A 13,736-nucleotide genomic window follows, 5' to 3' on the forward strand; every position below is an offset into this window, starting at 1 on the left:
ACAGAGCTCTGAAATCTCCTCCTGCAAGTTGCTATTTTTTGATCAGGCTTTTGGCTGACTTGATATCTTTGGGCTTTGCATCCTGGGAGTCTTCCCCAGGATTTTTAATTCCTCACTAACATCAGTTCAGGGTTTTGCAGAGTTCAGTAGCTACTTTGTCTGTCTCGTTTTTTAATTTTATGTGGTTTTGTCCAAGGAATGCAAAAGATCACTCCATGTTTCTGTCTTAATCTGGAAAATCTCTTGCCACGTTTTCTTCCCTGTAGAAAGTGAACTGCAGAAATGTGTGATTTCTTTAGCATGGTCACGTAGATGCTGTTGCTTTACATTTCTCTTTAATACTCAGGTGCTGGAGGTTAAAGTAACCCATCAGACAGATATATATTATATATATATATTCTAGTAGGACTCCACAGAGTTGGGCAGTGCTGTTTGTTCCACTTGGCAGATGGGAGATGGAGACACGCAGAGTGCAAATTGCTTTATTGGGCTCTTGTAAAAAGTCCATGGCAGAGTGGAAGCCCAATTGCACCTTTCTCGGTTCCAGATGGGTGCCTTCAGCTCTGGCCTCACCTTTGGGGTCATTTCAGCAAGGGATGCTGTCAGGTCAGTCTTTGAACTCCCATTTTCTCTTATGCTGAAGCTTCAGATTAAGATCATGGCTGAGTTTCAGATTCTTTGCGTAGTACCCAGAAACATCTTGTTTCTGGTTATCTCTGTAGTGTGTTTAACTTCTGGGCTCTAAAGCTGCTCCCACATGTCTTATGGCTTCTTAGAGTGTATTCCTACTGCTGTGTCCCTGTTGTGACTTATGGAAAATGAGTGCCAATATGTCTTTCAGTGACCGCTTCAGCATTGTGGGGAGCTGTTGTGGGAGACAGCCATTTTTTCATATGAGCTTAGTCTTCAATTGTGCATTTTCATTATCTCTTTTCATTTTGCTGGAAATACCATGGAGTTTGGCAATTCCTCATTGAACCAGGCACACTAAGGGTGTTTCCCGAGCACTGACAGGTATTTCTGCCAGTGTGCAGGTGGCTTTGCGAAACAGAACACTAGGAAATGGTGTGGGTGGGGGTTGGCTAGCTTTGGAGTCAGCTCCAAGGTAGATGATGTTTCTTTTGGAGGAGAAAGGGGAGCTATCACCCTTTTGTCTTTACCAACACAGTGGAGGAAGGTCTCTAGTGGGTTCTGTGGATGGCAGCTCTCTTTCAGATCTGGGGGTATGCAGAGGCCCACTTTTCACAGCCAGTTTGTGAGTGGAGTCACACCATGGTGGTCCAGCCCCTATGATCTCTCAGGCCAGTTTGAGGATGGCTTAATCTAGTAAGGGAGAAGCATGTATTGTCAGATGGATGTTTCTTCTTATAGTCAGCATTTTTTTCCAAGTGCTTTTTGAGGAAACTCTGAGCTTGGCAAGGCCCAGTGTATGTGGAAAGTATTAAAATCTGCAGCTGTTTCAAAAAGGAAAGAGCTGCATTAGCAATATATATAGCATTTTAAAAGCAAGGTTAGTGCCCTGGAAAGGGTTTCTAAAATGAATTAAACCCTGTGGATCAGTAAGAGTATTTATTTTGCGCTCTGTAGTAGCCTGGCAATGTACATTTAACACTGTGTTCATGAATTAATTGATAGTCATTGGTGACCTGACTCTGTTACAAACCTGAGTTGCACTGAGACCTCTGGTATTTTACAGCTGTGTCATCTTCCTGGCATCAAGATACAGAATAACCTGTCTTACAGGATTGTGGGACCATTTGTTTCCCATGTTTTAACTGTGTGTTTATCTCACTGGGCCCACTCAGCCAAAAGTGGGTTCCTGGGGGCTATTTCTTGGGGAAAGAAGTAGGTTTCCTGTGGTACTAAGGTATGACATAGCACCGGTTGCTGTTCCTAGGCAATACCTTCAATCAGTAATTTGGGGCTGAATCCTCAGCTCTAACTTTTGTCTAAGATGCAGTTTTTGAGATTATTTTCATGTAGCTGTTGGTATCCAAAATCTGTCCTCAGTGAAGGAATCAAATATATTTGATGAAGTAGAATGAAGTGCATGTAGATTAAATACATACGTCTGTGTATGCGTAGTATGTGAGTGAGCATATGGGACCGTGTATGCTGGTATGTCAATCTAGTTATAAAGTAGTTAAAGGGGAAAAAAAGGCAGTGTGCGTAGACAGTTTTGGCACTCCAGCCCTGGGAAATGGCAGCCAGCCAGAGAGTACTGAGGCAGGGCCAAGACTATCTGAAGAATACCAAATGCTGAAGTTGGATTCAGCTCCTTCTTTGCTATAGTTTCACTCTTCACCCTGTGGGCCTGCAGCTTGCCAGCTCTGTGCCAGGTAGATGCTAATTTCACAAGGCAGAACTGGAGATAGGGACAGATACACTGTGATGTGTATGTGCTTGAATCAAATGCCAATTAAATGAAAGGCACAATTACCTGCAACTGAAATCTGACCTCAGTGAGTTTAACTGTTATGCTCCCTGAGTCATTGTTAGGCTCTGAAATGCTTATTCAGTCATAAATTATTTATCTTTTCTAGTATCGTGACAGCACTGGAGACGAGGATAAAACTGCACCCCAGTGTGGGTTATGCACTGTGACGGTTTAATCTTGTTAAATGTGCTCATTTACGTTGGATGAATTTGTTAAGCACTTCCAGCAGAGGGCACTAAGAATATAGATCTCAAACTCTGGTCTTTTTTGGTACAGGTATATAGTAGGAGAGCGTAAACAATGCCTGTATGTAAAATGTGTACTTCACCCCTCTCCCCACCTTGTTTTGTAGACTATCATAAAAGAGGGGATGCTGATGAAACAGACCAGCTCCTTCCAGCGCTGGAAGAGACGATATTTTAAGCTGCGAGGACGAACACTCTACTATGCAAAAACTGCTAAGGTAAGGTCTTGACAATATATAAGGTCCAAGGGAAGAAAGTCAGTGGTGGTGCTTTTGGAGGCATATGGGCGTCTGTGAGAAGAGAGCCCTGAGTAGAGAAAAGAGCACGTGCTCTGAAAGCACCTGTCGTCAGATTCTGTAGCTACTAGAAGATCCCTGTGTTTTGCCTCACACTTGGAAATCCTTGGTTAAGTAAAGCATCATGTCAACCAGTGATACCGATTTTTCCACATTTCCACATTTTTCCCCCTTAGTGCATTTTAGTAGGGAATGGGCTCTGAATCAATATAAACTGAAAAAGAAGGGAGAAAATAAGAATGAAAAGAGGAAATGGAGGAGACAAGCAAGGCTAGAATTTATCAAATCAGAGCTGCCATGCATCTGGTTTAGTATGTTGATAGTCAACTAGATATAAATCTGTCTCCTTTCACAAGAACAAAGCCTACAATGTTATTTTTAAATAATGCCTTAATAAAAATAGTCATTGCATTCACTGACTGGAGACAGGCAAGTCAGAGCACCATTGTATGGAACTAGACTTACGAGTCCTTCATGTTGTTGGTGCTGGGTCTTTCCTTCAGATCACAAAAGGCTGTGATGTGCTAGTCAGACGTACAGACGTGATCCTTTGGGTCTGCTGCTTATGCATTGGATTCAATAACTCATTGGGGAATTTACTTTTTTCTTTTCAGTCCATTATTTTTGATGAGGTGGATCTGACAGATGCCAGTGTGGCAGAATCCAGCACTAAGAATGTCAATAACAGCTTCACGGTAGGACTTTTTGCATTATTTTCTATTCTTCTTGGATCTTTACCCTACATCCTTTCTCTTTTGCAGAGTTTAAAAATATCTGAACAATCTTCACAGCCTCTCTCACTAAAAAAAAAAATAATTAAAAAATAATAAACTTATTTTTCCTTACAGCAATTATAGCTCCTCTTCATGCACATGGGAAATACCTTGAATTACTATGTATAGTGCTAAAACTTTGCGTTCAGGGATTTTCTTACCTACAAGCTGGGAGGGTTTGATAGAATCCATTTACACAGTGGGACAGAAAAATTTGTTCTGCTGAGGGAGTTAGGGGTGATGTTGATGTTTATGCTGGAGATCTTGCTAAAGGAATTTAGTTTTCCCTTCAGGCCTTAAAATATGTAAACTTCTTTCTCTGACTCTATTTGTATGTGGCTGTATGTGTGTTTGTATATGCACACTATATATAGTGGTAAGCAAAAGGATGAACAAAAAATGCCACACAGAAATAACTGTGAGATTGGTTTAGGATACTTGTTAGATGTGGAATATGCGCTAAATATTTGCAGTCTGGAAATGTGGTGGTGTCACTGCTTCATTTTCTCCAGGCTTTATAACTGGGAGAAAAAATTATTGTATTTCTGAGATGCAGGTGTTCCTCAGGCTCTATTTTGGGGGCAATGCCTGGTGTGCAGAAAAAAGCCATTAACAGCAGCCATGCAGGGTAAGTGTCAAGCAGCAGTGTGAGCTTTGGAGTTGGCTAACAGCAGTAACCTTCATGCATCCTCCAAAAGGCTGAAAAGGGCGGAGAGGGGAGGGTGTGCAGAAGGGAGGTAGTGTTGGTCTAAGGCAAGGTGAAGAGGGGAGCAATCCAGGTGGAGGGAGGACGCTGATCCTGCAGGTGGTGTCCAAGACTGAGCAGTATGCCTTGCTGCACAGCAGTAATGACCCACTGCTTTCAACATCTAGCAAAGGATGTCTCCATTACATAGCTGAAGCTTTTTGCTTTGCCTGAGCAAAACAGCTATGGGATCCACCTTACGCCCAGATGAAGCCCCAGCACTGTCTCAAAGTTTGAAAATACTTTCTGCATTGATAATTGGACAAGTAGGAGGTCCATGTGGGTCTGATAGTAAATATTGATATCAGGTGTCAGTGTGTGTGCACAGAGAGAAGGATTCAGTAAGGGATAAGTTTTCAAGAATGTGAAGTTACTTACCTGTTATAATGCATTTTCTCTTGGGCCTTGCTTCAGTTTTCCCATATGTAGATAAAGACTGATTTTTCGGGTAAGCAAATGTACTGTTACTGTTTTGCATATTATTATAGTTGGGAGAGATCTAATCTCTGTCAGAGACACTGGATGTTGGGACAAGAGGAAATAGTGTGTTTACTCTCTCAGATTGCCCCATCTGTGTCCAACAGTGAAGAGTTACTTCCGTGACTAGTATCAGGCTCCCAGTTTCTGCCTTCCCTAGGGGCTTAAAAAGTATAGGATTACTTTGACAGTCAAGTAGCAGTTTGCACTGTCTTCAGCTGATCACTATATCATGGGGCTCAGGTAAACTTCAGGAAAAGTGTCTCTCATCTTAATTTCTATCTACTCTGTCTATCATGGCTTACAGAGGGCTTTGACTGTGGTTTACCATGAGCTGTAAAAATACTTAGAAAATCAAAAGGTTGGCTAGCCTTGCTGCTGTTTGGTCTGCCACATCACTGCCGTCAGTGCTTTGACGCTTGCACATGGAAAGACACCTTGCAGTCTTGCCATTTTCTCTTGGTTTTCTTTGAGACCACTATGTTTCCTCCCTGTATCTCCCCATCTTGGTTCCTTTGAGTTTTAGATGTTCTGATTTTCTTTTTGTTTCTGTGTTTTCTCCAATGGAGACTGGTAGTTTTGGATTTATGAAGGAGTGGTTTCTTTCTGAGAAAATTCACCCTCTGTCCAGGCATCTGTACTGCTTAATGTATAGATTCTGCAGGTCAGGTTGGATGAATGACACTCCTAAGGTACTGACAAAAGTGGCAGGAAACACTGGATAAGCCACTTAGAGGAGCAACAGAAATCCAAAGAAAAGAGGTTATAAGGGGTGACCACTCAGAGGAGAAACTGGCAAAAGAGCAGTGAGGAGGGCAGGGAGGCAGCAGCATGAGAGAAGAAAACCAGGGCATAGAGCCAACAAAGGCTATGTTGCATAAATAGAGGAATACGGGTAAAAAATATAGCTGCCAGTAAACCTTTTGTATAAGACATAAGTCTGACAACTAATTTGCTGTCAGCAGGCAGGAGGGAGAGAAGAGTGAGTATTAAGATGCAGACCTCTTCCTCTGAAGAGTGTGTAATATGGATTCTGCTGTTGTTTACTTAGTTGATCTTCCATAGATTTCTTCAGTGAGTGTATCCCGTTTGCAGTGGGGACAGTTTTCAGGACTGCTACCCAGAGTTAATGGATACGTGACTATAGAATGGGCTGGGAGCATGTGACTAGGGACTTTTTTTGAGCTTAAGATGTTGTACAGCTCTGTCTCCTGAGAGGTGTAAGGAAAAGCTTTATGTTGAGCTATTGTTCCTTTAGGTCAGGCAGTGTGGCTGCAGGAAGCCTCGGAACAAATCATATAGCCAGGTCTCTCTTCTCTCGGGAGGACTGTAGATGTAATATTTACTGGTTCTGTCACATCTTTGCCATCTCTGTCCTTCTAAGTCATTGTCTACGACGCAAATTCTTTTGGGATCTGGGCTGTAAATGACTGGTTCTTTCCATGTATGATCCCTTAGTACCTGGTTTATAGATCTCTCACCAGCAGATTTTCCTAGGGCTGATGTCTTTTACAGAGCTTTAAAGAGCATCTGCTGTGCTAAAAGCTCAGTGATAACCATGTTGTCCTTGTACTTCAGACCCATTTATTACAAAGAGGGCGGTCAACTTTTAGCCTGGATTCTTGCCATCAGTGTGTGCCTACATTTGTACTCCTCCTCAAATAGACATCAGCGGTGTTGGATGGGCGAGGTCAAAGCCTGACCCTGACTTCTGAGCAGAGCTTTCCCAGCCATACCCTTAAAGCCTCTTCTGATTTTTAAAAAGCAGATGATTTGGGATGACACTGGACACATTGGATCTTCCCAGTGAGCTGTTTCCATGAACAGCTTTTTCTTAGACAGTTCAATTTCGCAGTAACTTGGTTGATGTGCCTGCCTAATGCATTAGCCTGCAGTTGCGCTAGGAGCATTAAAACAAAATATGCCATGAGGATGAGTTCAATCCTTTGAACCTGGAATCGTTTTTAATCTAGATCATGCCAGCAAGCCTAGGTTTTGGAGATGCTTCTTTCAAAATGACTGCTTTGCCTGTATTGTGGATGTGAACCATCCAGCACGCTCATTCTCCCCTATGAAGCCCGTAAGATTTGGCAGGGGGCACCAGTCTCCCTATTGCCTGTTGCTCAGGTCAACACTTTGCCACCACAGGTATCCCCTCAAGAGTCTTTGAAAGGACTTTGGGTCATCTCCTTAGCCCCATTTTTGTAAATGCTTCTGTGGTGAACAAATTCTTGCTCCTCAGGTTGGTGTGTTGGCTGAAGATCTGGTCTTTCCTGGAAGGTGCCAACTGAATTAAGCCTACTGTCTTCAGTGCAGTTGGCACAGCTGATGGTGTGGGTCCTTATCACTTTCCTGCCTTGTGCCGGATTTGTATAAAGCTAAAGGAGAAAAAAAAATCTTAACTATGTGTTCTTTAGTTCTTTAATTTAATTAATAAAAACCACCTATCATCAACAGGAGAGGGCCTAAGAGGACATCACATCTTTTCAAGTACATATTTTGTGTTTCAGTATGATTCTCACATGGTGTTTTTGTAATGTTTTCCAGTTATTGCTATCAAGTGGCGGTGTGGTGGTGTGGACTTTCACCCTCATTCACGCAATATGGATTACAACATTCACTTCCCATCCCATCTTATTCATAGCTTTGAGATCCCATAGGAGAAACCTCAGCTCTAGAGAGAGATGTGGGTAGTTTGATTTCTTCTTTCTGATGCTTTAGTGGAAGTGAATCTCGGTCAGAGCATGTTGTTGAGTGCCAGGAGCCATGCTGTTGACCCCTCCTCCATAGTTAAAGGCTCTTCACTGGAAGAGGTGGAGCTTGAACTCCTGAGCTCCTGTAAACCCTTTGCTGTTGGGAAGTACCTCTCAGCTCAGCCGCAGACAGGAAGCAGCATATTATTACAGTCAGCGCCTGCCTCTCTACTTCACTGCCGTCAGAAGGAAACTTATCCCAGCTCTTCCTTAAGCAGTCAGCTAATCAGCTTGTGGCAAGTGGAGCATAGCTCAGAAAGACTAACCACAGAGGGGACTAATCCTATTAATCGCATATCAAGCCATCTGTTTAGGTTTTTTCCTGAGTAAGTAGGCTGCTCTGGACACTAGTTTAGAGGAAGATTGAACGTGAAAGGTAAGAGCAGGAGTCCAAGTTTTCTGGACTGAGCATTGAGAAACATGGCACCTGTGCCAGCATAACAGATCATCAGGAGCTCAGGTTCTTTGGCATAAGTTTGCTACAAGCTTTTAACTGCTCAGGTGTTCCTTCCTGTGGGGATTTATGCAGATAAGTTCTCCAGAATCGGGGTAAAGGGAAATGTGCCTGCGGTGCTGTTGGAAATGCTGCGCCCGTCAGTTAAGAAATGCTGTTTATTAACCAATGATTCACCCTGACCAATGTCACAGGAGAGAGGAAGCATTGAGATTAGAGTAATACCTCTTTTCAGAGAGCTTGCATGACTGGAGGCGACGATGGTTGCGGTAGGATGAGGAACAGGGAATTGCTGGTGCTCCTGAATGAGAGCATGCTCTCATATCTGAGAAGCGGTATGGATGTAATTCTCCAGCCATATGGAAGCCTGAGGTGTGCTACTATTTTTACTATTACAACCTTGTTACTTAGTACTGACTTTATGCAGCAGCAAAGATGTCAGTTTATGTCTTGTGAAGTTTTATGTGACCATCTAATATCCTTTGGACTGTATGTTTTTGCTGTATTGTCCCAGGGCTTGTTGACGCTGTGGAGAAATAGCATGAATCTTCATTTTGGGGTAATTAACCTTTCCTAAAAACACAGGGCAAAGTGCTTGAACTTTAACAAAAGATAAAAGTGCTGAGGGTGCTTCCTGACGGGGGGAGAGTATGTTGTTGATGTCTGCAAATTCATGTCACAATGAAGTGAAAGTGCCTTTGCCATTTCTGTGATTTTGTGTCAAGTTGAATTATTTGTATTAGTGCTTTTAAGTGGAAATATATCCTTTTTAGCAGAGAAGGCAGTGAAGTCTTCTTTGAAGATTATGTTTTTGAAAGAGTGAATAGAGCTGCTGAAGCTACGTGTCAGGCAGAAAGTCTGCTGCTTGCATCTAGTGCAGGAGCTGTGTGCCTGTAAGGCACTGTTGAAACAAGAGGAACCCGGATCAGAGGTTACTTGTGCTGATTTGAAATACAAGCTTTGAGAAAGAGCATGTGACTTACTTTTATGAAGAGAAAGAATATAAGAACTTTTATTACAAGCTGTTTGCAGAAAGTCAGACTTGGGCTTCGAGCTTGGGCTGATAGAGATCAGGGAAATCTTTGTGGTTTGACACTTGCACATATTGCCCAAACTGCCCCTTGTGGCCCCAGCACTTCAAAAAAGGTGGGCTTGAACATATGCTGCAGGGAATCACCCAGCTTCCTAGTGAGGGAGGGGATCTTCCTTCCCTGCTTCCTCAGCATGGGGGTGAGGGACCCAGAGGGAAGACGACAGCTATCCGAAGTGGGCAAAAAGGCTTACTAATCTGGGAACATAGCTACACAGGGGAGTCACCAAGCGTCCTGGTTCCTCACCTTGCTCCTTTGTACAGTCTCATGGATCACCTTGTTAAGGTTTGGATAAGGGAAAGACTAGAAAAGAGGGACTGGTGAAAGGGATGGTTCTTCCCTTCTTTTTAAACTCTCTTCTCCAAACAGGACAAAATTAGAGTGCACATTGGAAAGTCAGGCATTGCTGGGGGTTGTTGCCTCTTCCACACCCATGTGTGTACACATTCAGGAATTGTACACTCTCTGCTAGTCCTCTTGCTCTGTTTATATTGGCAGCTGTCAGAATTTTCTTTATAAGCAAGTGAAAATATGAGGCGAGCCATGAGTTGCCATGTCCAGAATCACTCTGCTGTTTTTCGCCACCTCCTGTCATTAAGTGCAGTTTGGTCCCCATTTCCTGTCAGAACTGCTGCAGTTTCAAAATACTTTACTATTTTAGTAGTTCGTAATCCAGACTTCAGTGCAATTTTTTTTCTGCTTAAGGAAAGGCCCTTTGCTAAACAGACCTGAGTCACTGTTAGTCAGTGAAAATAGTCATTTAAAATCCTTTCACGTCAAGGATTTTTAGGACTCTTAATCCAGCTTCTGCAGGAGCTGGTTGTTAGTCTACTTGCACAAAGGAAAAATCTGGAGAAAAAAAACATTGAAGAGAAGGTAAACATGGAAGGAGTTAGAGAGTCTGGAAGAAGTTGCTGTGGGTGGAGAGATCTGGTGATTGCTACTGTATGTTACAGAATGACCCCCAAATATGCTAGGAGTTCTTGAGAAAGATGAAGCTATTGTAAGAGAAGGAGATTAGACTGAGCTTTTTACGTATTTTACTGTGAGACAGGATAGATACAGAGCTGGAAAGTGAAGACAGCTGTTTGTGAAGAGCTTTTGTTTCTTTAAGGGAAGTTTACTGCTTTGAAATCACCATCTGTTAATTGTCCTTGTGCCTGAACATTAGGAGTTTTTGTTTGATAATCTCTTTGCTCTTTGTAACCTTGGTGCTGTGTTGGTGTTTTATCTACCTTCATGAGCAAGGCTGCAGATTCCAGCGTCTTTGCCCCCTTCCAGGTGAGGACACAAAGGCCGAGCAACCTGTGATAAGCAGGAGGTCATTTGAGAACATGATGGGTTTAGTTTTACATAGGAGCTGCTCTAGAAGAAAAAGCCTTCTTTTTATGCACATCTTTACTCTGGCCATTTTGACAGGCAGGGAGAGACTTGCTAATAATATTAACAGAAACAAAGTCTTACCAGTTGTGGTGCTTGTGATGGTTTCACTGTTGTAGTGGGTGAAACAGGACTGGTCTTTGCCTGGTGACCCAGTGTGGAAAGCTACTGGGTTCACCAGGCTGTTGAAAGCTATTAATTTCCTTTTGTGCTAGCTACCAGCCTCTTTTCAACACAGCTGAGGTTAGGGGGCTGTGAGGAACTGTTACTAACAATAATCTGTCAGTAACAGGCCATTTTCCTACCGTGGACAAGGACTTTTATTACTTAATCCTGTGATTTATTAGCTACTAGCCTTGATGTGTATGAGCCCACTGGGACAGCAGTTCTACCACTGGGCAACATTGACCTGCCCCTGTGTTCTTCATGGTTTTGCTTCTGTTTGAACAAGTAGGAAGGTTTCTCTGAAATATCCTTTACCTTCCCAAGTGTGCTGCTCTTTCTGAACAGCGTAATTCTGTTTGGGAACTTTTCCTGGCAGGACTGCATCCTTTGGAAAACAGATGAAGAAAGGATGCATGTGTACATCTGCTGTGTGAAGTGAAGGGTGGGTGGATAACAGAGCTGTGCTAAGATGCTCTGGCACTTGGCATGGCAGCCCTGTCAGTTCCCATTTGGTGCTCCTCCATTCATGCTGATGTCTATTGATTAATATGCAGGAATGACCAGGATTGTCTGCATTTTGTACCTGCTAACAGTGGCAAAGACCTCCTTGCACACTCTAGGTTTTGACAGCTATACAGTAAGTTGCAGAAGTCCTAAAATCTCTCCTTGTCTGTGCTCCTCTTACCAATTGCCAAGAACAGGAATGTGCCTTGTTTAGGAACAGTTTCCAGAAGCATGTAGGAATGTGACCCTGGTATGAGAGATGATAATTTTCCCAGGGAACACTCTGTCTGATCTGCTTTCCCACTGCAGCATTGGGGAAGATAGGGACTGGAAGAAAGCACAGATGGAGGGTCAGCATGAGTTGAACTTGATCTGCGGGCACAGCGTAGCGGCTTAAGTGCCAATGACCAGTGCTCAGAGAAGATGCTCTTATAATGTGCAATCCCCTGGCAGACAAGGTACATAGTGCAATATGAATAAACCTAATAATGTAAAAATGGCCCTAAAGAGACCACACCGTGTGCTGTACCTGTTTTCCAGTGGAACTGATTTTACAGATTGAAAATTAAAGTAAAACAGCCACGTGGAAGTTGGGGCTAAAATACTCAGTATAGCGCAAAAAGAGATTTGGGCTCTTAGGGCTTTGAGAATCTTAGTATTGCTATTAAAAAAAAAAAGCAGAATTTGGCACAACTGAAAGAGCATAAACGACTTGTTTTATTTGGTGGAAATGAGAGTTTCCATAGATGGAAGATGGTCATTTTTAGCAGGAAATAAAGATCTTGCACTATAAAAATAAATACAAACCCGGTACATTTTTCCAGTGTCATATGAAAAGCTCTTTTTTTCTTTCCCCTTCAGGGTAGCATCCAGGTTTTAAGACAAATGAATCGGTGCAATTCTAGAGAGCTCTAAGTGACCTCTGCAGTGAGTTAATGGGACTGATTTTGTTGGTAAAACTGGGTGAAAGCTGAATTGCAAATCGGAAGAGGGATGTTGTCTGAGGAGGAGGGCAAGCCTCAGTCTCCCATGAGTCTAAGCATTGATACTCATTAAGAATTCAAGTGTAAAGGACTGGTTTGAATCGGAAACTCATATTTTCATTTTCCTTTCTTCTCTCTTTCTCACAGTTGTCTTTTTAACTTTGTGTATTTTCCGAAGGAGTAGCAATTTCTTAATCCACACATAGTCCATTTTACCCTCTGTGAGTTTAGCAATCGTGTTTGAAACATACAGTGACTTTGCTGGTTTGTGACTCTTGCTGATGAACATTTTAACATATACCAGTGTTCATTTAACTACTGCTGTTGCTGGAACAAGAACAGAAGTGGATAAAATGGCTGGGTCCTCGTTATAATCTCACCCAATTTTTCTTCCTGAGTTTTTGGGTTCATATGCTACCAAGAACTTACTCCACTCTACAGAAGCAGATGTAGCAGTTAGCTGCGGATGGTGGATGTTTTCCCCGCCTTTGACATATGTGATCAAGCTGAACTTTTTGCCTGCACCAACATCATTCTCGCAGCTATTTTATTTTTTTCTAGTTGCAATTCCTCGGTCTATTGAGGCCCAGAAATTCCTGTTGTCCCTGTACCCAAGTCATCAACTGTTTGGAATAATCCAGGATCTCTTTGGGGGATTTGTGGCTAGTACCTTTGAATGTAAAACTATATTTGAACAGGATGTGAGTAAAAGGAAGCAGTCAGAATGAGCAGGTGTTCTCATACACCCACTTTCAGCTACTCAGAGAAATGTATCACATCAGAAAAACTATATTTAGCAAAGTCGTATGTCCCCCTGGCCCCACCTCCCCGCACAGCACGTCTTCAGCCAGCTCTGTGATTGGGCCTGTGTGATCTTAACTTGTTTTGCCATCTTTTGTGGTCACTGAGCTCACCAAATCTACTCTGATAACAAGCAAGTCCTAATGCATGTTTGCCCAGACTGTCACTTTTTTTGCTGAGAAGTTTCTGGGCAGCCAGAATATGCTGAAGGAGGAACTGAGCAGAGATGATAAAGTTGTCTTTGATGGCAGGAAGACCAGAGAATGAAGTTTATGCTCCGGCTGTTGGGTGGAGGAAGGTTGCTCAGTACAGCAAAACACCAAAGGGTGAAGTATAGCAGATTTCTCTTTAAAATTTGGTCTAATATAAGGAGTCTTTTTGGGACTGCCTTTCTAATCCAATTATTCACAGCTGTTCATTGGGGAAGGACGTCCAGAGACATCCAGTCCATTTTTAGAATGCAAAATGGGAAATTTTCTGTGATTGGCTGTGTTGTTTGCAAGCTGGCCTGATTTGAAATGTCAGTAAACTGGTGTTAGTTTTGGACAGGGGCATGTGGGTCAGCATGAGGGGTGGGGTTAACAGCTGGTATGAGGGCATATGCTGTATGAGGAAGAGGCAGAGGAGATAAA

The 13,736-nt window shown here is 42.7% G+C and overlaps 1 protein-coding gene across 6 annotated transcripts in view; it reads left to right on the forward strand.

Moving 5' to 3' along the window:
• DGKD (diacylglycerol kinase delta) overlaps nt 1-13,736 on the forward strand; it is a 70,831-nt gene that overhangs the window by 23,668 nt on the left and 33,427 nt on the right. For 4 of the 6 annotated variants that reach the window (XM_064457228.1, XM_064457224.1, XM_064457225.1 and 1 more), the window contains exons 2-3: nt 2,790-2,900; nt 3,593-3,673. In XM_064457228.1, the coding sequence (XP_064313298.1) occupies nt 2,808-2,900; nt 3,593-3,673 (174 nt within the window). In that variant the 5' untranslated portion in view covers nt 2,790-2,807. Of the gene's footprint in view, nt 1-2,789; nt 2,901-3,592; nt 3,674-7,857; nt 8,103-8,415; nt 8,553-13,736 lie in introns of those variants that run through there. The other 2 variants (XM_064457229.1, XM_064457231.1) reach the window with 2 other exon arrangements.

This window comes from Phalacrocorax carbo, chromosome 7 (assembly GCF_963921805.1).
Source record: "Phalacrocorax carbo chromosome 7, bPhaCar2.1, whole genome shotgun sequence".
Classification (NCBI taxonomy): Eukaryota; Metazoa; Chordata; class Aves; order Suliformes; family Phalacrocoracidae; genus Phalacrocorax; species Phalacrocorax carbo.